The sequence below is a fragment of the Haliotis cracherodii genome, unplaced genomic scaffold (genome assembly GCF_022045235.1).
Source record: "Haliotis cracherodii isolate W230 unplaced genomic scaffold, xgHalCrac1.p SCAF_6, whole genome shotgun sequence".
Lineage (NCBI taxonomy): Eukaryota > Metazoa > Mollusca > Gastropoda > Lepetellida > Haliotidae > Haliotis > Haliotis cracherodii.
The window spans coordinates 64068589-64094762 of record NW_027266319.1 but is presented as its reverse complement, the minus strand read 5'-3'; the positions used below and the strand labels follow the sequence as shown (position 1 = coordinate 64094762).

Here is a 26174-nt window from a genome sequence, read left to right as displayed (position 1 = left end):
TTGATCACCGTTACTTTAGTGCTTCAATATTTGTTTTCTTTAAGAGAATATAACTCGATACCCAACCAGCACTTTGAATGCCTTATAACATTTTCACTTGTTTGAAGGCGAATCGACTGAATACTTCTTCTGTTGTAGTATGCTAATCCAGTGTAATATGAATACTTTTTCCCGCAAGTTGTTTATGTGCACACGGCCAAATTTATTTAAATGTGTTTCTATTTTTTGTGTTGCTCTGTTACATTATTAATATGTATAAGGTTTCGCTACTCGTTTCAGTACGTCAATGTTTGGCCACGTTAAAGAGTATACACTCTTAAATACTCTCTTAAATGTTATGTTACAATTTTACTTTCACAACTGTATTGTCCACATACAATTCTGTTAAATGTAGTAAAATCATCAATTCCACCTTCGGGTATCATGAATTTAATAACATCTCGCAGTGAGGACACAGTATTTGTTTAGTGACTGCAGTAAACAGCAAAACGCTACCAGAACATAACATGTTATGTTCCAATGGATTAGTATTGACACTTGCTAAACATGGTATCACTGCACTTGCCAAAATAGACTTATCATGAATATGAATGAACTGGAGAAGTTGCACGGTACTTCCGGCACTGGTGAGGTAGTCGAGACTGGTGTGAATAATGAAACTGAATATTTACCACAAATATTTCCTCAAGTTCGATGACACAGATCGAGGAAATATTAAACACAGACTCGCATTCACCCTCGTGCAATTTAAGTAATGATTTAGTCACGTGTAATATACGTCACAACTGGACGTCAGTAGTCTCCAGTAATCTCTTGGGGTTAAGATATAAATATCAGTGGACTGAACAGTGAACGGTACATGTGAGACAACCCTCCATCAAGAACAGCTCTGATGACGACTTATGGATACGATGTCTACTTGTAGATGCTGGCCAGCACACTGTTTGTGTGTGCTTTTTGCACTCTGGCTGCTGTTGATATCGGTAAGTGCTTAAGTCATACTTGCACACTGAAATTAAAACTCGTTTTATTGTATATTATTCACATTCACGGAGTTTAAAAAATAAACAAGAAAGCTATTTACCAAAGAGTGTATTTGTACGGTTTTTATTCCAATGATCGAAGCAGTGAACCGCCTTAGCTCGAAGTTCTTGTATGTCGATTTATCCGTTTTTCGAGACAAGCTGGGTGCCGATGTAAGACTATTAGGTGATCAGAAGTGACACCTTCTTAAAGGAGATAATCGGGTTCGAGTTAACAAGGTTTAACTTTAAACTGATAAAGTGTCCTCTTTCTGAATTTCTTTATTTCCGTACTGATGGAGGTCACAGGCCTATGTATATTTATGATTTGTACATTCAAAGTAGTAGAGTCTATAACATAATATTTTTTCTGTGTCTCATTGCATGATAAATGTACATAGATACATTTTGTAAAAGTAAGTACTTAGAGTTGTTTAACAGAGATGTGAATTTAAAGAAATTGCGATTGACATGGTATTATTCAGGTATATACTTTGCCCTTAATGTTGCATAAAATGGGCATATAAGAAGGAAGTGGTATTCATCTTCAATGTCATTTAGGGCGCACAATTGACAAATGCGTTCTTCTCTTTTAATACCCATGAAACGTCCAGTTTCAATAAATAAATCATGTGAACAACATCGAAATCTTGCTAAGATCAATACTGTTCGGGATATAAATAATTTTTTGCCATTTTGTAATAAATACATTTGTTTGATTCAGATACAGATACAGACCAATTTTGTAAATATATATCTTTTAGTCTTTGTGTTTATGATCTAATGAAATAAGAATGACACTGTATATTTTGTTCACACCATACATAGCCATAACCAACAGAAAACAGCAAGTCGTTTACGTCTGTTACCCAATTTCGTTTTCCATTTTTATCAAAGAGTACCATCATATTATAACAATTTTTCGGGAACCTATAAGATGGCATATTCAATAATCTTAACCAATATTTGATAACCTTTAGATATGAATATATATACACTACTGCCTAGAAGTTCATTCCCCTTACACGCATGGGCACCGCGTTACCGAACCCGTGTGCACCCCGTTGGTCACTTGTGTGGAACCCGTCCGCCACGCGTGTCACACTCATTAGAGGGGGAACAAACTTTTGATCAAAGGAGGACCCATGTTAAGCTGAACTTGGTGGTGGTAACAAGGAGAGACATTTTTGATATCCTGACGAAAAATGCTAACACACATGTTATTTTTTTGTACTTGCGGATGTCTCATTTTTAGATGTGTGATTTTGTAGGAAAATATGAGTACTGGTGTGGCTTCTACATGATGTTTTGCGATCGTGTCAAGAGAATACACGATCCTACTAAATGTTATTGCCATTCAAATGTTTTTTGTTTTATTTGACATTAAATATCTGTAGTACGACTTTCAGTGATTATGACAGACAGACATATTTTTATTTAAGTCTCACCTCATAAATGTACATTATAAAATACAGCATCTTATTAAAATTTGAGCCACTCCACATGGAGCTATGAGAGACTATATATACTATTTACACATATATACAGATATATATTAAAAAAATATATATAAACAACGTGATTAACAACGATATAAAATGTCTTTTCTTTTCTTTAAAATTCATAGCAGGTGTTTGCCACAACATAGCAAACATCATGGCTGGACAGTATAAAACATAGCTTTTCAATATCAGGTAAAATATCAAAATTTGGACAAGTGTTAAAACATAGATCAAGTAACTGGGATCTCTCAACATTGTATAAAGGACATTTAAGTAAAACATGGCATTCATCTTCTAAAATATTCTGACATGAAAAACAATATCTCTCATTTAAAACTGTGCAATCGTATCGTCCCGTCTCAATCCTTATAGGGGCTGTTCCACTTCTAAAACTAGCAATTGCTCGTCTATAAGAACGAGGCATAAAATTACTAACATAAAACTCACAATTTGGTAAATACTTAAAATTACAATACATTCTTAATTTGTTTCCTCCTGTACCATTTACACCTTGTGGCTGACACACATCCTCACTCCACTGTGTACGAAATATATCATACATTTAACTCTTGACAGATGCAACTACATATTTGGCACAATAATTGTTGGCGATATTAGCAAAATGATTTAGGCCAAGATCGGATAGCTTTTTTATTACTATTTTTTATTCTTTATTAAAAAGTGCTTTGTTATAGCCCAATACAAATATTTTTGATGTTATCCGATCAGGGTCTATATTATGTTGATGAGGTTTGGCGGGGCATTGTTTTTATTGGACCCTAATTACTTTATGATGGTTGGGTCTATTTGTCTCAGCTCCATAGCCGTGACGCTGGAAAAGAGCAGCATTTAATTAATGAGAGTAGGTTATATCATGGAAGATACACTTGAGGGAGAGGGTTCTACTAATTACCGTACCACAGGAAGAGACCTGTAGACGTGAGCGCGGGGTTGTGTAAAGATGGCCGTTGCATAATGGCCGGCAGGAGAGGTAAACATTGAGCTAAAGCACTTTTGTTTTCACTGGCTAGTTGAATAGTCTCCCAGCGTTACTGTCAATATATGTTCTTCTTGATCCCTGATACATCATTTTGGCATTAACTATATTATTTTCAAAGTACATTATTAGTTTACTAGACATTTGCTTTTGAGTATTTGTCAGTTGTGTTTATTTAACAAGCGATAATGGTAATATATGGTGACATGTAAATATAAAACATAAGTACAATAGTAAATATAGATATTCAAATCGCATAAAAATACAATTATAACAAGATATATATGTAATTCTAAAACCTGTGTTCCACATTCAGAGCCAGGCGGAAAACTGATTAAATAAAGGGAAGAAGCTTGCCCTTACACATATGTAGATACATCGACTAAATATGGGACCGCCTCCGTGGTCTAGTGGTTAAGCGTCCGCCCGGAGAGCGGATGGTCCGGGGTTCAAACCCCGGCCGCGTCATACCAAAAGACGTTAAAAGATGGTACTTGTTGTTACCCTGTCTGGCGCTCGGCATTAAGGGGCTAAAACAAGGACTGGTCGGCTCGGAGTATACTGTGTCTGAGTGGGGTATTCATGTTAAACTGCGGCATGGTATCTCAGTGAGCTAGCACTATAAATCGGCATCAGTCCGGACTAATACAAGCAGCCACACAAACACACACACGTACATGCACGTCGCTATATAAGTGCAATAATCGTGGACGCGACGTTAAACCCCATTTCACCTCACCTCACCTCGACTGAATATGACTATATATGTAAATGTTAACATACTGTACCTATCTACACGATCTGTTAAAAAATGTGCATAAGGTCACGGAAATGAAGGCTATAGATGTCATACCTTATTCGATTTTTTAGATGATAGAGTACATTATTTGATAAATTCTGTTGTTGATATCTAAAAATCGATTTGCGGTATCAATAAACATTTCATGGTATGATAATAATATTTGTGATATAAATTCATTCTTTGGTACCCATAAATGAATTATTGATATAAAATATAGAATAAATAGTAAAAAGGCGCCCTATATATTGTTCTTTGTGTATTGTATTGAATAACGCGATTGCATCACGGTTATAGTGTTAATTGCTAGTCTTTTTTCTGCACCATCATTTCTTTCATCTTATCAAAAATTGTTTACAAAATGGCAACTTATAATTAAGCAATGAAATTATACTGACCCGACCTGCGTTTATTCATCTCTCTGTCATTATTATCGTTAACATGTGTCTAGTGTTAAGTGTATATACTTATACTATACATCGTACTGATTAAGGAATGACACATCATCGTAACATCTTATATATACATGTAGCACAACGGTACTTTGATTCTGTAGCACAAAAAACATCACCCCGAATTACTGTGTAACGGTTAACCCGTTGTTTTCAGACGTTCCATTCAGACAAATAAATCAGGTGTGAAAGTTACCGGTTATAAAGAGTTGATAAACAGCATGATGACGTATGATTACGTATGAGTGAGTGAGTGAGTGAGTGAGTGAGTGGGTTTTGGGTGGGTGAGTGAGTGGGTTTTGAGTGAGTGAGTGAGTGAGTGAGTGAGTTAGTGGGTTTGGGTGAGTGAGTGAGTGAGTGAGTGAGTGAGTGAGTTTTGGGTGAGTGGGTGAATGGGTGGGTTTTGGGTGAGTGAGTGAGTGTGGACGAAATACAAGACTGTTTTGAGTTAGTGGGTGGGTGAATGAGTGAGTGAGTGAGTGGGTGGGTTTTGGGTGAGTGAGTGAGTGAGTGGGTGGGTTTTGGGTGGGTGAGTGAGTGGGTTTTGGACGGGTGAGTGAGTGAGTGAGTGGGTGGGTTTTGAGTGAGTGAGTGAGTGAGTGAGTGAATGTGGACGAAATACAAGACTGTTTTGGGTGAGTGGGTGAGTGAGTGAGTGAGTGGGTTTTGGACGCGTGAGTGAGTGAGTGAGTGAGTGGGTGAATTTTGGGTGAGTGAGTAAGTGAGTGAGTGGGTGGGTTTGGGGTGAGTGGGTTTTGGACGGGTAAGTGAGTGAGTGAGTGGGTTTTGGACGCGTGAGTGAGTGAGTGAGTGAGTGGGTTTTGGACGGGTGAGTGAGTGAGTGAGTGGGTGGGTTTGGGGTGAGTGAGTGAGTGAGTGAGTGTGAACGAAATACAAGACTGTTTTGGGTGAGTGGGTGAGTGAGTGAGTGAGTGGGTTTTGGACGGGTGAGTGAGTGAGTGAGTGGGTGGGTTTTGGGTGAGTGAGTGAGTGACTGGGTTTTAAATACGTTGGACACAGTAACATGATTCAACACCTTTTGAAACGGTAAAATTAGATACATTTAAACGTTAGTAGCATATTAACACTTGAATTGAAAGGTCTACAAAAATATATTTCTTCTAATAGAAGGTCCACTCGTTACGACAAAAATAGTTCTCTTGATATTCAATACTGGACATTTCCCCACACCCAACGTATTGTTGTTGTTCTTAAAAGTTAACGAGGGGATGTTTAGTGGGGGGCTTGACGTATCTTTTCAGAGGGTGTTATTCTGACATTACCCACTATTTATTGGAGGATAGTGGAAATGAATATAGACTGTCATGTTGTCTGACTGTAGCTAGGATTTGTTATCTTAACAATCACTGGGTGTGACCATGTGGACAGTTTTACATTAGGGGTTGGGATTTTTACAATTGCCCAAATGATCTTACTGAGTATTGGAGCTTGCCAAAGGTAACATTTTATTATTAGAGGAAATTGATAGTAAATACTTAATACATGTATACAGGATATATTCAGGATTTTTAGCCGTTTCTTCCCCTTTTCGTTATTCTGATGGAGAGAAGTCACTCATGCATTCTATGTAAAAGAAGGTCAGACTTGGTTAGAATCCGTGTTTATCTGTAACAACTTCCAACTGTTGACATTTCAGTGAACTTGGCAAGTGGTGGTGAATTGTGATATTCATATTATTAAAACCTGTCAAATTGTACATAAATTTGTGTTAAATCATAAATATTCAAAGGGACTGTTCCCTACACCCGTCCATATCTTAATTAATAAACATTATTTATTGTATGGATTATATAAAGATTTTATTTAAGAATATGTTTGACATTTTGCGTGCATGAAAGATGGGATTAAGGGAGAAAGGAAATATTTGCCTAAAAGTTTCCAATAACAAATGGAGGAAATTGGAAATGGCTGAACCTGTAGAAAGCATCAAATCCGTGACAGATGTGACAGATCTCACAGGATGACATCCAACAGGCCTATTACCTTGTGATCATGTTAGCGGGTTTTTTTAGCAGTTTAGAAAAGATAAGAAATTTGAAGTGAACTACGCTGGAAAATGAGAGAAGAAATTGATAGTCAATGTTTTTTATCATAAAAACTCCCTGTTCAGTACACAACAGTTGTTATTTTAGTACTTTCAAGAGGAATCCCAAACCTTCTCTTACTCTGTTATGATATATTATGTCAAAGTGAAAACAAAAAACATTAACATGCAACAAAGATTTTTATTGCACTTGTTAATTTGCATATTGTTGATATGCATGTGTTCAGATTAATGAAAAAATATACTATATCAACTATAATATGCTTCCGTGTGTTATGTCTAGTACACACAAACAGGACCGTTAACTTTATATAATGAATGTTGCAGTCAGTGGATCTGTCAGTTTGCTGACATACTGTTTGTAATATCCGTTTTCTTTTGGCAAATAAGGGAATAGTTAGTAACACAAAAATACGATATACAACGATTTTTTTTCACAACTATCACGAAATCAGTCGACACTGACACCGCATCATACCCCGCGGTAGACTGGACACAGTTATGTGCGCACCGATTATATATTCCCTACCGACAGGGTGGGGTGGTGGTTCGGTCTGTTGTCTAATAAATGCTGTGCGGCGCCTTTGATGTCGCCTCTAGCCATGCATGTAGTAAAAGTAAAAGACGATCAGGGTGGCCTGGAAATAAACAAGATTGTTGCATATCAAGGCACCAATTCATCTGTCATTGGGGTTTTGTTATGTATGTGTAGCCCAGTGTATCCACAATTAACTAGAAAGTTTCATATCTACAAGTCAGGTATTTGCCCACACCAAATATGTTTTTGCTTAATTGCGTCAGTGTGGTTTATCAACACTTGTTTCACGCTTGCGTCAGTGTGGTTCACCAACTCTTGTATATAACGCTTGCGTCAGTGTGGTTTATCAACACTTGTATAACGCTTATTCACGCTTGGTGTGGCAGACTGAAATTGAACATTATCATAGCGACAGCAGGGATAATGGAGGTCATAAGACACAACTTTATTTGCTTTTCAGGACACAGAGAGTGGCATATGAAGATCATACACATATATGTTTAAGTTACTTCTTTGATGGGCATGTAGAAGTTGCAGTACTAAGTAAGGATAAGATTTATGGATGAACAACTTCTTTAAAACATTTAAGAGCGACGTTTCAGTGTTGGTAAACTTGCTTGATAATGGTGTTAGAACCTACACCGAAACGCCGCTCTTAATTGTAATAAAGAAGTTGTTCATCTATAAATCTTATCCTTACTTATGTTTAAGTTACATGGGCGGGGGCTAGATTATTTACATCAATACAGTGCAAATATTGTGTTCAATAAAAGAAAACTTTGATAGCTTTTTACCACCCCTTTTTTGACGTATGGAGGTATTGTATAGTATTACTGGGGAATGTTCAAATTAGTTGGTTCATTTACTCCAACGTCAAGCGTCTGAAAAGGACCATAACTTTGGTTATATATCAACTGCCTGTCTCTATATCTTAAGTTGTTAATCGGTAATTGCAGTCCAAATTTATGAACTTATTAATCTATTGTTGCAAACGTGACTGATTTGTTTACACAAAAAAAATGTAATTGATCATGAACTACTGAGGCAGTCAAGCACCTCGTAAAACCAGCAATGTTACATGTAGTCCAAAGGTATTAAACTACATCCATCACTAAAATGTCAGTTGGAAGACCAGTTCACAGATAAACAAGGATTCTAACTAAGCTTGAATCTATGAAAACTAGCATGTGAATAAACCCAGTTCATTGAAATTTAAATAATTAAAGCACTTGCAGTGACCAGTTTACAAGTAATCAGTGATAGTATATAAATACTGGGAACGCCAAACAACTTCATTGTAAATAGACATATGCACCTGTGAATGGCTTGGTGGCCGTAGCCTTGTATATAAAGTTTCAAATACCGAGTGAAACAAAGACGAGGTGCCTGAATACACTGGAAATGATGTATCCTGCATGTCCAGCCACCATCAATATCTCTAGTGATCTTTTCGCGATTCCGAACATTACCCCAGAACCCTAATCTCTTGTTAACGATAGATGTAACTATCTTACTGAATATCCTTAAAAGGGTAATACCTCTGTAAATATTTACGTTATTTATATCACCTTGTTTATGGATTGCGATGATAATACCAATCGACCATGAATTTGGAAAATGTCCATTTTCTAATATCAAATTAAATATTAATTCTAAGTATGGAAGTAGTAAATCTGAAGAATGTTTAAAGAATTCAGGAATAGTATCATTTATACCAGCTGCCTTGTTACTTTTAAAATTATATATGCTGTCTAAAATCTCATCCCTCGTTATTGGGGAATCAAGAATATCCTCGGTAACATTTTTGTTTGTATCATATCGAGCGGATCTATCTGGTACTGTAGGCTCTGCGTCTTCAATGGTGGGGGATGACAAAAAAGATTTGTAAAGTGTTGGTACCAATCATTGGTGGTAATATTATTTCTAGATGCATGCTTTTTATTTACACTTTTGAGGATAGACCAGCATTTTTAGAATCATATATGGTTTTTTTCCCAAACAATGTTGTTCTTGTTTATAAAATGTATCTCTCATTTGTCTACACACAGCATTATACTTATTTCTAATGCAATTGTACTCCTCGAGCGAATTAGTGTCCTTCTGTTTTCTAAATCTATTTAGAAGTTTGCATCTTACCCTTTTCAATCTCTCACAATCAGCGTCAAACCATTTATTAACAACAACATCTGATTTTACATTACGGACTACATCGCTTCTACGATATTCTACGCTGCTATCAATATTGTTAAACGCTTTTTCGACAGATTTATTGAGTAAGTTTGGGACACTATCTGTTAAAAAGTTTTGTCGAAAGAGCTCTTATTTGTCATAATCCCATACACACTTACACGACCTATCACATTTACTTTCATCGGATAATTGTCGGCCCATGTGAGGCGAGCGTAATTTCAATGTGAGCGGAAGATGTGCCGATTCAGTATGTGACGGTATCGTAAAATCACTCGTGTACTCGAAAAGCGATGATGAGGCAATAACATAATCAATTACACTTGCGTCATTTGCACATATAAACGTATAATCTCCCACATGGGAATCTGTGCCACATCGTCCGTTAATAATATGAACATTTAACACTGAACATAGATCTAACAGGCATTTACCGAAATTATATACAGTTTTGTCAGCTGAGAATGGCTGGACGTTAAAATAATCAAGAAGGAAATCCCACATGGAGTGATTTTGACTTTGAGTGCGGTCAATTATGACGTCCTCAACAAAATCGGGTTTGGTGCCTGTACGAGCATTAAAATCTCCACCACACAAAATATAAACATTCGGGAGATTAGTTAGTATGTCTATAAGTCTATCTTGAAATATTGTTATTCCATTTTTGCTATACAAGCCAAGTTTGTTAAACCATGTTGACCCTTCTGGGTGGACATACAGACATGAATATAATAAATCAGAATCAAGACTAAATAGTGTTTTCTGTTATTTTGTACCATTCTACATATTTGGAGAACTGTCTTTTTATCAATACTAATATCCCACCCGAATGTCTTCCACTGTTTGATATTTTATCCGCATCCATAGTAATAACTTTATGATCTGGGAAAGCATATAGTAGGTCAAAACTGTTCGTCCATGTTTCAGTTATTCCAACTACGTCGAACGACTTTATGTAGTTCAAGAAGTCAATTTCTGTTAACTTTTGTGAAATACAGGAAATATTCCAAAATATAAAATTCACAAACATCCTCAGATTTATCACAAGTGTCTGTTTTTATGGCATCAAGAAGAGTCAAATAATCTTGGGTGCTGTCTCTAACATGACCCTGGCCCCATTCCTATCGGGTATGTCCCCTGTAGGACGGGCGGGAGTTGGATCTGGTCAGTCGTCGTGATCCAGTTGTATATCGTCGTTGATGTTCAACACCAGTGTCAACGTTCCTGTGTGGGTCGCGAGGTGTTCTGTATCTGTATATTCTCCTCCTTAGCCACCTCAACAATTTTGTTTCCTTTTAATTTTAATCTAATTTTAAATACCTGGTATTTGGATTCTCGGCTCTAAGTCTAAGTAATTCCTGTCTCTGTGTGTTGGTCAGGTCGTTGGCTATACCAACTCCTTTCTCTCTGAGGACCTCCCTCATTTTCACAGACTGCCATTTGTCCTCCCAGTTACACATTTTAGCAACAATTGGCCTTGTCTTATTGGGACTCTTAGTAGAGATACGATGTGCCTTTCAATGTCTCTTGCAGCTAGTGGTTGTAGACTTTTATGTAGTCTGGCACTATTCAGGACTTCGAGTACCTTGTCTTTGCTTTCAGTGTCATTTTCTTCTTGTTTCTCCGGAATACCGTATAAAACAATGTTGTTTTGCCTACTTCTCCTTTTCTGGTCTTCTAATCGAGCTTCTATGCCCCGATAGTAACTTTCTGCTTCCTCTGCTCTTTCACTTAGTGCATCAATGTCAATTCTCATTATCTCTTGTACATCTTTGTTTGAGCTACCTCTGACCTCAAGCAACTCACTGATACAGGCCTTCATGGATTTTATGTCCTCTTTAATAGATCTGATATCTTTGGAAAATAATCCTCCGTATTCTTAATCTGGTCGATGATCGCTGTTTTTAATTCATTTAATTCGTCACCTGTTGGCCCTGGGTTTAGTTCTACATCTCCTGTGAATGTATCATTGATGGTATGAATGTATTACCAGGGGGAGCATCTACATTGCATATGTCCTGTTTTCGACATGTAAACAATGTTCCCGTCGCCAGTGTCGTTGAAAAAGTATGTAAACTCTCACTCTGTAAGCCATGCAAACACAATGTAGGAGGGATCAGCGTAGGCGATATGTCTTGTATCCACACTAATAATACAGTCCCAAATCTCGATTGGAACTCCCATAGTGTTGTTTTGTCGGGTTTGTTGGCTTTTCTCAACTTAGAATTATCAATGTTTTTTCCACTTTTCTCGGAGCTTTTGTTGACAGTGCTCTACTAATCAGGGGCGATAATCACAAGTCCTCCTTCTCGTTAACGCAAAATGGGGATTCGGCGATGCCTAGTTGGTAAAGTGCTGGTTGATTACGCCGCCTGAGTTTCGGTTCAGTTCCCAACCTGGATTCAATGTCTTGATACCATTTATGGTGTCCTCCTACCACCCCACTGAGATATGGATGGAATATTACCATAAAAAAACATACTTTGGTGATTAATTTATGTTTTGTCACATAGGTATTTGGTCCGATATACTTTCAAAATAAAACACACAAACGAAAGTGTAAGTGTCACTTCAATCCAAGACTCATCATTGCTTACAAACCCCGCTCAACAAAATCAACTGGGAATGCTTCAAGACGATGTCCATTTTCATGAGAGGTGATGAACCTGCAGCGGTTCTGATTAGAACCCAGCGCGCTGAAACCTTTGTCATACCCTGTTCATTCTTCAAAATGTTCTCAACTCTCTCATGAGAAATGCCTACTTTATTGGCTTTGTGACGCGTGGTGAGTCGTTCATAATCCTTAAACATATCATGTATATTATCAACATTTCCCTTAGTGAAAGATGCTTTGCTGCTATACTGATACGTCAGGAAGCAGTCAATCTAAAGTGTTGCTATTTCAGTTAATCCTTTAACAATAACATTGCATACACTGCTGAGTGAATGAAACTCCCCTAGCAATCTTAACACCGTGTTTCCTTAAAATAACAATTAATGTCCTGCAACGAGCTTTTAATAACTAACATCTTGTTTCAGTACCATAAACGGTGAAATCCTATTTTTCCAGCAACTGGCGGAGGGATAACTCCATCGTGTTTGTTTAGAGAGTGAGTGAGTTGGGTTTAACGCCGCTTTCAACAGTATTCCAGTTATATCGCGGCGTGTCAGCTTAATATGGGAGGACAGCCCTAAGTGATGCAGGTCTCAGACGTTTACCACTTCGGTGAAACCCACCAGCACGGGCATGGTGCTGACAAACCTAGAAACATAATCGGGGATTCGAACCCACAATCATAGGTTTCTGGCGTTCCCAAGGGACGCAACTCTGCACAGCGAATTGCGGCGCCTTAGACGACTGGACCATCCGTGCCCCCTTAGTGTTTGTTTAAGCTACATACATCCTTACATACAAACGTACATCAAACATGCGTTTACTTTATAAATGAAATAAATTATTGATAAAAAGGGTGTCACTGTACACAATATTGTGTTATTTGTCCCAAATGCGATTGAAAAATCCGAGGAGGAAGAAGGCAAACTTGGCGCCGGCCCAACGTAGAAATTGCTCAGCGCGTTTAAGAACGGGAACCCGTTTTAACCTCACTGAGGGGAATTTCCTCAGTGGCGGATATTTTCGTTTGGGGGACGATTTCGCCTGTCATTTGTTTTATTGTTTCCGTTTTTTAAATAAAATTTTGGTCAAACATTTGTGTATTAATATCAGCAAAGTTGCTATGCTGAGTTTACTTGCTCTCTGACAGTGAAGAGAATAATCTTCTAAAGGTGACACCATATCTGCATGGATGGCTGTCAGAGGTAATTCTTTCAGCTGGAGAAAGACTGGGTGACAGCGCTGTAGCCAATTGTGTGGTTTTCATCAACAGAGAATGCCTAGTCACTTTGATACCTGCAGAAATATGCTGCCTGGTTTATGTATTTGGTTAAAATGTAGCCGGTTAGCGTGATAAACTTAGTACATGCAACTGAAATATAAGAGCCACCCCTCGTAAGTGGAGTCACAATTCAATGCAAGTCTCTGCGTTAGGTTGTGCTGAAACGCATAACCATTTTCTGTGGGAAGCTACAAACATTCCCTTCGTCATCAGAACACTTTATAAATAAGGACAAGGCACACAGGACACGTGTCCAATATGAAGACGAATGTCCAGGTCATGAGAACTCATTATCTCGCGTGTTCACCTTTAGCGTGAAGTATTGTCTGTCACCTCCTGCTCATGGACGAACGAATCGCACGGTGGCGAATATTATCTCACTCGGCCGGTGGTGTTGCTGTGTATGGGGTTCAGGATGATCACTGCGCTGCCACTACCAAACCTGTTTACGGCTAAACCTTTATGGTGACATGGGGCCATCATAAATCTTCTCGATGCAGCATAAATCTCGACTCGTCATATGCTGTTGACGATGTTGTTGCGATCCTGGGCAGCCACGAGCTCATCCAGACTTAGGCTATGCGGGGTATAATTCTGTTCGTGCCGATACTCTGGCTACATCCGTCTGTGACGTCGACGTTCCTGCTTCAGATCGTCCGATGAGGTTGTTCTGGTTTGCACGGTAGGCTGAGACATGAAAATACCAGCTTTTGAAAGAGAATATCACATTGAAAAAATATATTTGTGTGGTGCAATGTTTCTAGTTGTCCATTTGAGGTGACATGAAAAAAATATCCGCGTTACCATTACCTTTTCGTTTCTAACTATAGATATAAGACAGAACATGATACTTATAATCAAAATGTGCATAAATGTATTCTTCCCATGTACGATATGTACATATATCATCTGATAGTTTGAGAATAGTTTATGGAGGAAGAACGGATGTGCAATAGAATACGCCGACCATTTCACCTTCCGTGATAATTTCTTTATGGTCGTTTGCAAATTGTGAACATAGATTTGTTCCTTAACGCTTGTACACTAGTCCGTTCAGTAAAGTTTTGGGATTAGACATTTAGGCAAGAAGTAGGCATCCCCATGCGCACCAATTGTGCTCACCTTCTTGCGGATTTGTTTCTTTATGCATATGAATCGGAATTTCCAATCGGATTGGCAAAGTTAAAACAAGGTAATTTGTCCAAGAAGTTTAAAGGTTCTCTGAGCGAAGAAGAACAGACAAGTATATTAAGTGTGTAAAACAGTTTACTCCACAATAAAAATACTGGTACAGTACTTGCCAAATAACTAAATCGAACGTCTTGGTCCTGGAAATCTGTCACACTGGTCAATCTGATCATCAGATCATGCCCCATTTGAGTTCCGAGTCACAAAGTCAAATTGTAAACTTGAGCACAGCTGTGGTCCACCCATACACACATACATACTGATGACTAGTGAGATAAGGTTTCCAGCCTTATCAAACTGGAGTGGTGTAAGAAACGTCCCTAAATGCAATAAACCAGAAGTCGGTATCCATAAAGTTGTACGTTTTCTTACCTACTCACCACCTTCTAGAATAGCAATCAAACAGTGAGGTTTCCACCAATCCTCTGGACAAGTCTCACACAAATGCATTTTTTAGGCTGCGACTAACGAGGATCTTATGATAATACAATGTGTTACCTGGTCATCATTGTGTGATCGTTTTCCTCATGCTATCTATCACTGGTTTGTCTCATCCAGGCCGCCGTGATATAGCCGGAATGTTACTGACAGTAGAGTCAAACAACACTCAGAAAATCACTCTTTCCATAGCTGCCGCAACCGTCTCCCTGTGCTGCTCCCGATAAACGATTTTGATATTGACTTGTCGCTACACAGAGCTTCGGACTGTTCCATAGTGTTTTCCTAAAAGGTCCTCGCACTGTATTTGCTTCAGCTAAGTGCATGCATCGTCATCTAACGGCAAATGAAACATGATTCACTTCACAAGACACTGGCTTTCAAATATTTACTTTTCGAGTTATATATTATAATATTTTTTTATCCTCAGTTGAGTGAATGACTCAGGAAATAGACCTCCAGTGTTTAGAAGTTTGAGATCGTTCACTGTAGAATCGATACCTCGATAGATTTACTGGGAATGAACATGTTTTTACAATGTGATTGTCAATAGAATCACCCTGATGTGTGGCTGAAGGCCTCCGTATTTTAAGGCCTAGCTGCAGACGAGATGGAGATGGCGATGAATATTAGTCACAAAAAGATTAGTAAACAATATATTGTCATGAATTTGTTTTAAGGACTATCAGCTTGATGTGGGAAACACACCCAAATTGATGGCCTCTGACGTTTACCACTTAAAATGAAACCAATGAGCACGGATATGGTGCTGACAAAAGTGAATACATATCATGGCGAGTATTGGATTCGAAACCACGATCACAAGATTTTGACATGAGGGCGAAACGTTGCACAGCGTATTTCGCCGCCTGAAACGTTTGGGTCACCCCAGGCACCTTGCCTCCTATTGACCAAGGGTGTTAACAGATATAAGCGGATATAATAAATCACCTCAGTTCATTTAAAAGAGCTCGTTTGGAAGTGTCCTGAGGTAACACCGTATGAAACATAGTGCCTGTGAGAATAAAATATGTATGGGTATGGAAGTATTTCCTACAGCATAAAAAACTAGACATAGTAGAATACACATAACACTTACGTACGTGGTTTGAATGGTAAAGTTCTTTGGAGGCAACTGAAAGAAATTCGAACTTCATTCGACATTCTTCATGTCAACGTTATTATATCATATTCAAGATGATATTACTTTCTTCAATTAACAAATGTCTGAACCGTATATTCATACCTTAACAGCATGTGAAGACTGACGGCAAACTGGACATTCAGTTCATCAGTTACTGGTCAGATGGGAAAGTAATCAGCGGGCATAGTTGTGACGATGATCTCACCATTTGGTGGAATGATCAATGTGACCCAAAGTTTACCCTGTGCATTGATGGGTAAGTACCCTGGAATGAGAGGACAGTGTTGTGACAGTGAAGCTCGTACCTTGTGTATTGGTAAATGTGATCCAATGTTTATCTTGTGTATTGATGGGTAGGTACCTTTTTATATACTCTTCAAAAAAAGAAACTTGACATGGATGTAAAACCACTTTTTGCCAAATATCTAAATTAATACCATTAAATGAGAACCAAATAAGTCAAACAGGAAGTCGATGTGTCTATAATTCGCGAAAACGCATGCAAAGCACATAAAAATAGCGTTTGTGGATCAATTTTACAGCTTCATCCAAACGCAACCGCCTGTAAAAAACGTGCAGCACAGGATCCTGCATTTAGGCATGCAGGCCCCCCTGCTGAATGGGTATAAAACTCCACATCAACGGCTGTTCATACAGTCCTTATAACGGCAGGAGAGGCGGTGACAGAATGCCAAGACTGAATGCAGCTCAACAGAACAACGCCAATGGGAGATTACAAGCAAGAAGTGGCCAGGAGCTTTGGCGTATCCAGAGAGACAATCTCCGCACTGTGGACCCGATACAACAACACCAACAGAGTTAACGACAGACCAAGGTCAGGAAGACCAAGGGTGACAAACCAAGCACAAGATCCATACATCCGGCTGCGACACCTCCGAGACCGCACTACCACAGCCACGTCTACAACCACACAGATCCCTGCGTACGCAGAATATCAGATCAAACGATACGCAACAGACTGAGGGAGGCTGGACTTTTTTGCACGAAGACCTGTTTGACGTCATGTATTGACCCCACGTCATCTTGCTGACCGTCTGATTTGGTGCCAACAGAGGGTTAGATGGGCACGTGCAAGGTGGAGAAATGTACTGTTTACTGACGAGTCCCGTTTCCTACTCACACGTGCTGATGGGCGCGCACGTTTCTACAGACGTCGGGGTGAACGTTACGCCCCCAACTGTGTGCAGCAAGGTTGTCCCATTTGGCGGCGGGAGTGTCATGGTATGGGCCGGAATTCATCACGGTGGTAGGACGCCTCTCGTGCATGTGGCAGGTGCATTGACAGGTGTGCGTTACAGAGACTTACGTTCTTCCTCATGTCAACGTTCATGGCGGACAGTTCCAGCAGGACCACGCTCGATCGCATATTGCACGTGTTTGTCAGGACTCCTTACAGCACAACAACATCCAGTTCACAGAAGGAATCCAGCGCCCCAAACACTTCCGGCGCTTCTTGATGCACTTCAGCATGAATGGCAGCACATCCAACAGCGTGTTATTGACAACTTGATTGCATCTATGGGTCGTTGGTGTCAAGCTGTGATTGATGCACGTGATGGGCACAACCGATACTGACCTTTTCTGTACCCCTGTGACATTAACTGTATCGTGTACGTGTGTCTGTCTAGGGGACACGATTAATGTTTTGATCATTATGTATATTGATCTTCAAACAGAGTTTCAATTATGGTTTCTGTTTCCTATTTTAAAAAAATCGCATTATATTACATTTTGAAAGTCAGTGTCAAGTTTCTTTTTTTGAAGAGTATATATTTATTAACAAACTATACGAGTGAGACATGTTCATTTAGGGACAGTTTCTATTTGTAGGCTATCGTATCTCGTGTAAATAAATGACCAGGACCCCTGTTGCCATCAATACATCAGGTTAAGTACATCACACAAAGGTTATTTTAATGTTGTCTTTCTGATTTTTCTGTGAAAATAGTTTAGGTATTTCTTTACTCATGTTGAGGTACCACCGTGTATTAGTAATAGAGGGGGCGACGCGATTCACTATGCAGAGTTGCGTTCCTTGGGCACGCCTGAAACCTATGATTGTGGGTTCGAATCCCGGTTCGCACCGATTATGTTTCTAGGTTTGTCAGCACCATACCCGTGCTCGTGGGTGTCACCGAAGTGGCAAACGTTTGAGACCTGCATCGTTTCGGGCTTTCCTCCGACATTAAACTGACACGCCGCGATATAACTGTTATAAACCCAACTCACTCACGCACTCACTATTAGCAATAGAATCACCTTGACAGTGTTTGTCACGTTTTTCTGTACTTGAAACAATTTTGGGGCTTTTTTTGAATAATTACATTTTTCTTGTGTTCATTGAAATTCCCGCATTCTGATTAGCTGAATTGGTCACGTGTTAATGCATTCAGTTTCCAATGAATGTAAAAGGTTAAGCCACGTCCATTGAAACGGACTACTTTTATTACTACGGAATTACTGTCGAGGGAAATCCCTTTCTGCTCATGTGTATCATAATACACAGGGCTTTTAGCGAAATTCATGCATATTCATTGTCCAAACTACCCTATGAAACCGAAGGACGAGACGGAATGAAACAGCAAACGTGCAGGCTCGCTCGACTTTTTTTTCACCGCTCGCCTCGGTCCCACAACTTTCATGTCTTCGGGTTGCATTTCTAGCAAGCATTTTTTCCAACTGTGTGGCGGTAACTGACCATGTCATTTAAAACAGCCGCCTAATTCACCCGGACATATTTGTTCCCGCCCAGTCTGACTGTTGCAGTTCTTCTCGCCTCTTGTCTTGATTGACAGGTCCTATGAACTTTGTTTAAAATTTGATCCTACTCTCGGTTGATTGGCTACTGACTTGGCATGTCAAGTTATGTGCATAAATTACACAATCATCTGATTCATGTCACGTCACAGTATGTATTCCTACACCTAGAATGTTTATCAATCTCGTCATTTTTGTCTGCTTTGATATAAAGAAGTGTTTTTGGTTAAACTCTGGTATGTTTTCGTTGTCCAATTTAATTATACGCATTGACTGTGTATATTTGTCGGTTCATTGAGGTATGAATCGAAAAACCGTTGTGCAGACTGTATTAATCAATCCTTAAGTGCATTTGATTTCATTTAGTAAAATAATATAGTGATTTTACGCCTTTGGTTTACAATATGTAGGAGGGGGGAAATGACTTGTTTTTAATGTAGAGTTATGTTACCTGTTGGTTTGACAGCATCAGACAACAATTCTCTCTTATTCCAGACCAAACAAAACAGTGCCTTGCTCTCTTTATGTGGGGACCACAAACTACATAGATAACCATAACATGATCCACTTTGGAAGCAGCATTCTAGGAACAGCGAATCCTATCATCATACCTGTGCCCAAAGCAGTACCGGTAGGAGCATCACCTAAATTTAAATTGCACTCAGTGGTAAAATACACTTATGTCAGATTTTATTGTAAATCTTCAAGCCACATATAAGAATCCTTAACTGTTCTGTGAATGTTGATAATAAAACTAACAGACACAGGTCTCGCAATGCCAGGTCATAGATTAGGCTCAATGTCTGCAAGCGTCATTGAACATATTCAGAAGAAAGACAATACATGTATCAAGTGAATGTTTAAGTAATATGGAGACACGGGTGGCCCAGTCGTCGAAGGTGCCGCAATTCGCTGTGTAGAGTTACCTCCCTTGGGTACGCCAGAAAACTATGACTATGGGTTCGAATCCCGGTTCGCCCCGATTATGTGTCTAGTTTTGTCCGCAACATACCCGTGCTCGTGGGTGGCAACGAAGAGGTAAATGTCTGAGACCCGCATTACTTCGGGGTTTCCTCCCACAGCTGACACGTCGTGATATAACTGGAATACAGTTAAAAGCGGCGTTAAACATAACACCCTCCCTCATGAAGTAATAGCATATGTTTTTAGCTTAGCTGGAATATTGCTGTCTGTAGTGTTAAACAACAAACTAAGCAGAGTATATGCATGTTCTTTTCTCCAGTCCTCAATAAAAATAAAGGTGCAGGTGTTTGACAATGATTACGACACCAGTGGCGACCTAATGGACACACTCTCCAAGCTGATCAAGATCCAGGCCGCTGCTACAGAACAGACAGCCATGTACACCCCATACACACTGGGGAAAAGGACAAAGTGAGTCAGACTAAGACATAACGGTGATCATACAATAGTTAGGTTGGGTGCCAGAACAAAACTTTGAGCAGTGCAAATAATCTCATGTGTTGTTTATTCATGTACACTTCAAAACGGACGAGATTACAACATAAATGTCAAACTATTAGGGTTTTGAATGCACCACAAAAATGTCACTTTGACTGTTGCGTTTTTAATCCTTTCTGCTAAGTGACGAAGATTTTGATGGTGAAAGGTTAATTTGTTTCCCCGCAAAACATGATGTGTATAAGAAACGTTCATGTCAGATTTTTTTTGTATCGAGTTGCTGCAGCTGGTACACCAAACTTTGTCTTTCTGTCTCATCTGAGAGACCTTGATGGAATGCTCAGTGGCTTGCATTCAGGCCTTACCTCCACCAGGTGAATCCATATGGAGCTGCTATGCATAAGTGCACACGTCGCCATCTCCAGTGAAGAATGATTCAACTGACATCACATTACCATAACCAGCTCGTGGAACAATATTGTCTTACGCCTTTCGACCTTAACCAGAGCATATTTTAAGAACAAAATTCGACCATTTCATATTCAATTTGTTGTTGTTCTTAAAAACTGTGTATGATGAATAATGATGCAGGACCAAAATCGAAAGGAATATTTTATACTGTTAAGTGGGTTTTTTTTAAATAATGAGAAAGAATACTCAAAGCAAAGTGATAAAACAACATGACAAACGGAAATGTTTGGTGTGAATTATAATTTCAGGTTACAGATTGAGGTCCGTGCCTACTGTGACCCGGACTGGTACGGGTCTCGGTGTGAGACATATTGCAAGGCCACAACTGACCAGAGTCACTACATGTGCAATAAACACACAGGAGCAAAAATGTGCTTTAAAGGTATGTGCAGAAGGTTGATGTCAATGTTTATATGTGTACAACTGTATATGCCAAGAGAATATTCAGAACGACCAAACATGTTAAAATTCAAAGCACGTTTTAGTTGTACCAAACTATCAGTTGTTGTATAACTCTGTATAGTGTGTAAACACGTGATAGAAAATCGCCATCTCACATTGTATTTATTGTCGTTTATACCTCGCATGCCAGAGATTTCGACCAGGGAGTAATACAAGTTCTGTTCTGTAGAATTTGTTACTGCCTAAACACTAAATTTAAAAAGAAAACTATAATTCGTCTTGTGTTGTACCACGATCCTTCCACTTTAAATTGTGGCAAAGTACAGTGAAACCCGGTTATCCAGACGGTCTTATTCAAAGTGATATCGACCAGATTGATTAATGTCATGATCAATGAATCATGGGTATGCATGTATGCATGTTTAGACGTTCTTCTGACAGTGATCATCCAGTGGGGTATCCAGGGTTTCACTCCATCGAAAACCCTACTGCATGCTTGTATTCCTTGTATTCGAGCTCATGTATTTGGCATAATTTCAATCTCTGTCAATCATAAAAATGAAGGTTGGAAGGGAGATAATTGCGATCAGGACATTGATGAATGTGTAGAAATTAACAACTTGTGTCAAAATGGGGGCGGTTGTACAAATACACACGGAAGTTTTCAGTGCATTTGTATGGAGGGGATCAACGGTGAGTAGACTGTATCTGACAGGCCAAATAGAATACCATATTGCGATCGATCTTTAGTTACAATATGTAAAATTCGTGTTCCCCTCTCTGGTATGGCTGTAATACATCGTTTCTACAACGGCGGAAACTCTCTATACGCGGGTAAAGATGGGGTGGGGGATGCAAGGTACGTCCTCCCCAACCCCCAACCCCCAACCTTCCCCTACATCTTTTTTGAAGCATACCAAATTACTCGAGTTATCGAGTTGACATATCAATCATGCATTACTAAAAGTTGATCCCTGAATTAATTCCGTTCATATCTTGTTACTTTAAGTGAACCCCCATTTTCTAAAATATGTGTACACACATGTACGCATACAAACACACTTGCATGCACACACAAACGCGCGCGCCCGCTCGCACACAGATCCAGATATATGATACATATGAAAGCAATTTGTCAAATATATTTAGCATTGCTGGTTCAGATTCAGATTCAGTTTATTCAGAATTCCAGGCCAACTGATCCTTAAAACATTACATATATCTAACATTTATAGGTGAATCAAAATATATCCTTTGATACAAAGATCTTTGTACAAACAAAAAGGTGACGTAAGCATTTACAGATGTACATAATTTTGATGCATCCAATATAGAATTAGAATTAGTTGTATAGTCTTACAAGTGTAAATTACGTTCGACTGCATATCATTGGCAATACAATAATACTTGACTTTCATCTTCTACTACAAAACAGGTTGTACACAAGACGTCAGAATCACATAATTCACATTCACGAAAATGGTGTGTACCAAGAAAGTTCATACATGATTTATTTTTTTTATATAGCGAACAGTGGTAATATCTGCTAAATACAGCTCACATTCAAATATAAATTTACATAAAGATTAGAATTCATGAGATTTACAGTGACCGCCAAGGCAGGCCAATCATGTTTAGCAGAAATAACAACACATTGCATATTACAATTTCCTACTAAGAAATATAACATTTCTTATATGCTAATTGTTATTCGCCATACACTTCCTCAAATACTTTCAGGAAGACGATGTGAAAACATCATCAACCACTGTGCACTGAAGCCATGTCTCAATGGAGGGACGTGTGACAGCGCCCCCTGTAACAGAGGGAATTGTACACCGGACCACGTGACGGCAACTCGGTTCAAGTGTAATTGTGATTTTGCATGGGTCGGGGAAAGATGCAGCCGAAGTGTTGGTAAGTGAAATGTTGTGTTATGTCTTCATATGTGTCGGTCATATTGTCTGATATAACAATTGTTGATCTCCTCAACCCATTAAAATAAAAGTAAACGTATTTCGTATTGGTGATGTCTTCTATCCAAGTTAAAATGGAAAAGGGGGGATATCATCGCGATTGGTGACGCTATTTTTTGCTTAAAATATTACCTTTTTTTCTTTTATGAATTATCTAATAATAATAACGTTTCACACATTTCAATTAACAAATTGGCTAATGACTGCATTTTCAATAATTATTTACAGGCTTCTGGTTGTCAAGTTGCAATTTTGTTTAAACTTATTCTTAAAACCTCTTGTTCTTTGTATTCAGACATTATAAACATCACGCTTCTGGGTGCGATTGATCATACAAATAAAGGTAACCTGACTGATGGCTTGCACAGACTCATCACCGAACTTGGGAAAATTCCAGGAAAAGTGGATGTCAAGATTACAACAAACAAACATACAGAAAGGAAGTGAGTGACAAACAGTGAGTGAGTGAGTTGGGTTTAGGTCCGTTTTGAACAGTATTCCAGTTATATCACGGTGTGGCGGCTTAATGTGATAGGTGCAGGTCTTAGATGTTTGCCATTTTGGTAAAACCCACGAGTACGGGTATGGTGCAAACCGACCTAGAAACATGATCGGGGTGAACCCGGTTTCGAAAGGGATGCAACTCTGCATAGCTTATTGTAATGCCAAAGATGACTGAGCCACCAGTGCCACCAGTGCCACCAGTGCCAGTGCCCCCGGATCATGCTGCGAAACCACGACACCAAATAAGGACCTACAATGGCCTTAGTATTCGAGTATCCCGTCCTGCAATGAATATCACGATCCTAACTAAAATTTGTTTTGAACATTAATTTCAGTTATACTACAACGTACGTACAACTCTATTCAGTTTTGGAGAACGGCACCTTGCTGGACAGTACTTCATTAAATGTGATCTTCGAATCCAACAGTGATGACGTCCTCAATGAATATCTGCCTCTACCGTTGTACCCTCCCCGACATGAAGAGAAGTCGACGGTGAAGATAAACCACACGATGCCAACAGAGGTTGTTGTCGATGCCTTGTTAACATATATATAACAAAATATTACAAAATGTATTGCCTTTTGTAAGGACGTATATTCGTTTGTTTCTTTGTTGTGTGACGCAACACTAAGAAGTATTCCAGCCATAGATCTGAACTTGTCGAGGCTGGACCAGACAATCCAGTGATTTACGACATGGGCAACAATCAACACACTTGAGATACAATGACCATCAATCAGTCTTGTCACGGATCCTGAACATCAGATCCATTTAGCCGCCTCTTAAAGTAACAATTGAAATCATAACTCAATTTTGTTCTCGCGTTCACTTTCTTTGATTAGATCAGTTCAGATTACTACAGGTCAATACGTGCGTATTTCAGAGACCACATGACAGTTGGGTCACCGACCAGTATGTGCTGGCCGTTCTACTTCCTTTAGGACTTGTCCTAATGACTGTACTCCTTCTGGCTGCTTTCGGCATCTGGAAAAGAAAATCGTAAGTGGTACATGACATACCAATTGATTAACATATTGCGTTGTACAAAGAGAGGTGTCAATGACGACAGGCATTTTGAAGACCTTTCTAATCAGACCTCTTAATACAATCGAGCTGATCCCTCAAGACATATATTATGCACCGTCCATTTGAACTAGCATTGTTTTGAAGAAACGAATTTGTTCCAGAAATTACTTGGAAAAATATAGTTTAATCTTAGGTTTTACACACATAAATGATTGTCATCTAAAGATGCTAGATGTCCCCAGGAGATTGTTAACTCGGAATCTCCATTCAGAGGAAGCAGTGACTGAAACAGTATATTGTCGCTAACAAAATTTCCAGGTCACAACACCCAACACGATGGGCACAGTGAGAAATACGTATTCACATTGTACTGATATATGTCGCTACAGGGAGCACGCAGTGGGGTTATCAATAATGATTCCGTACAGCAATGTTATAGACACATGTACTAAACTGTTTAGACTCGTTTAGCGGACAAATAAAACTTTGATATCTAAATGATTTATTACAATGCACTGAGAAGTAATAACATTCGAAAATAATTCTTTTTTATTATGCATTGAAGTCAACAACTGTCATTTATTCGATTTTCAAGGGACAAGTCGCAATGCACAGACGACGACAACGATCAGATCAGCTCATGTGAGATGGATGTGCCATGCAGCAGGAACCCAGACTCAGCTGGTGCCATTACAGGGGATCTTCAGGATGCAAGTGCATCTCCAGATGGTTACACACGTCTCCTCTTCCATGGCGTAGATGAAGGGACACTGGACACACACAGTGATGACACATCCAACATCCACCGGGCAACTGGAGATATGACTCTTGACTCGTGGAGCCGAGAGGGAGCAAGCGTTTCTCCAGATGACAACGCTCGTCTTGGTGACGTAGCAACACTTGATACTTGCCGTCGTGTCACATCATACATCCAACCAGTAACTGGAGATATGACCCTTGTCCCGTGTAGCCAAGAGGGGGCAAGCGTTTCTCAAGATGACAACGCTCGTCTTGGTGACGTAGCAACACTCGATACTCGCCGTCGTATCACATCTTACATCCAACCAGTAACTGGAGCTATGGTCCTTGACCCGGTGAGTCTACAGGGTGCAATCGTTTCTCCAGATGACAACGCGCGTCATGATAACGCAGCAACACTCGATAGTATCCACCTTTTTGCATCTTATATCCATCAAATTATTGAAGATATGACCCGTGACCCTTGGAGTCTACAGGGTGCAAGCGATATGACCATTGACCCGTGCCATCTACAGGATGAGGAAGAGGATGAGTACACTGTCATCGATGACAACGATGTTGAAAACATCTCCCAGGAAGACCCTTATGAAAAGATTAAGTTTTAG

The 26174-nt window shown here is 39.3% G+C and overlaps 1 protein-coding gene across 1 annotated transcript; it reads left to right on the top strand.

Moving 5' to 3' along the window:
• The first annotated feature begins 902 nt into the window (after window positions 1-902).
• On the top strand, window positions 903-26174 carry LOC139444688 (uncharacterized). Its single transcript, XM_071225620.1, has 12 exons — window positions 903-983; window positions 16339-16484; window positions 19502-19637; window positions 20250-20401; window positions 21148-21281; window positions 21866-21994; window positions 23042-23218; window positions 23573-23720; window positions 24117-24306; window positions 24668-24783; window positions 25406-25877; window positions 26046-26174. Exons 1-12 carry the CDS (start codon window positions 903-905, stop codon window positions 26172-26174), a joined length of 2010 nt encoding a protein of 669 aa, XP_071081721.1.

Coding starts and splice junctions, on each gene's coding strand:
- LOC139444688 (XM_071225620.1), top strand. CDS start 903: ATGGATACGATGTCTACTTGTAGATGCTGGCCAGCACACTGTTTGTGT. Junction 23,721..24,116: donor AACAAACATACAGAAAGGAA/GTGAGTGACAAA, acceptor CATTAATTTCAG/TTATACTACAACGTACGTAC. Junction 25,878..26,045: donor TCACATCTTACATCCAACCA/GTAACTGGAGCT, acceptor TGGAGTCTACAG/GGTGCAAGCGATATGACCAT.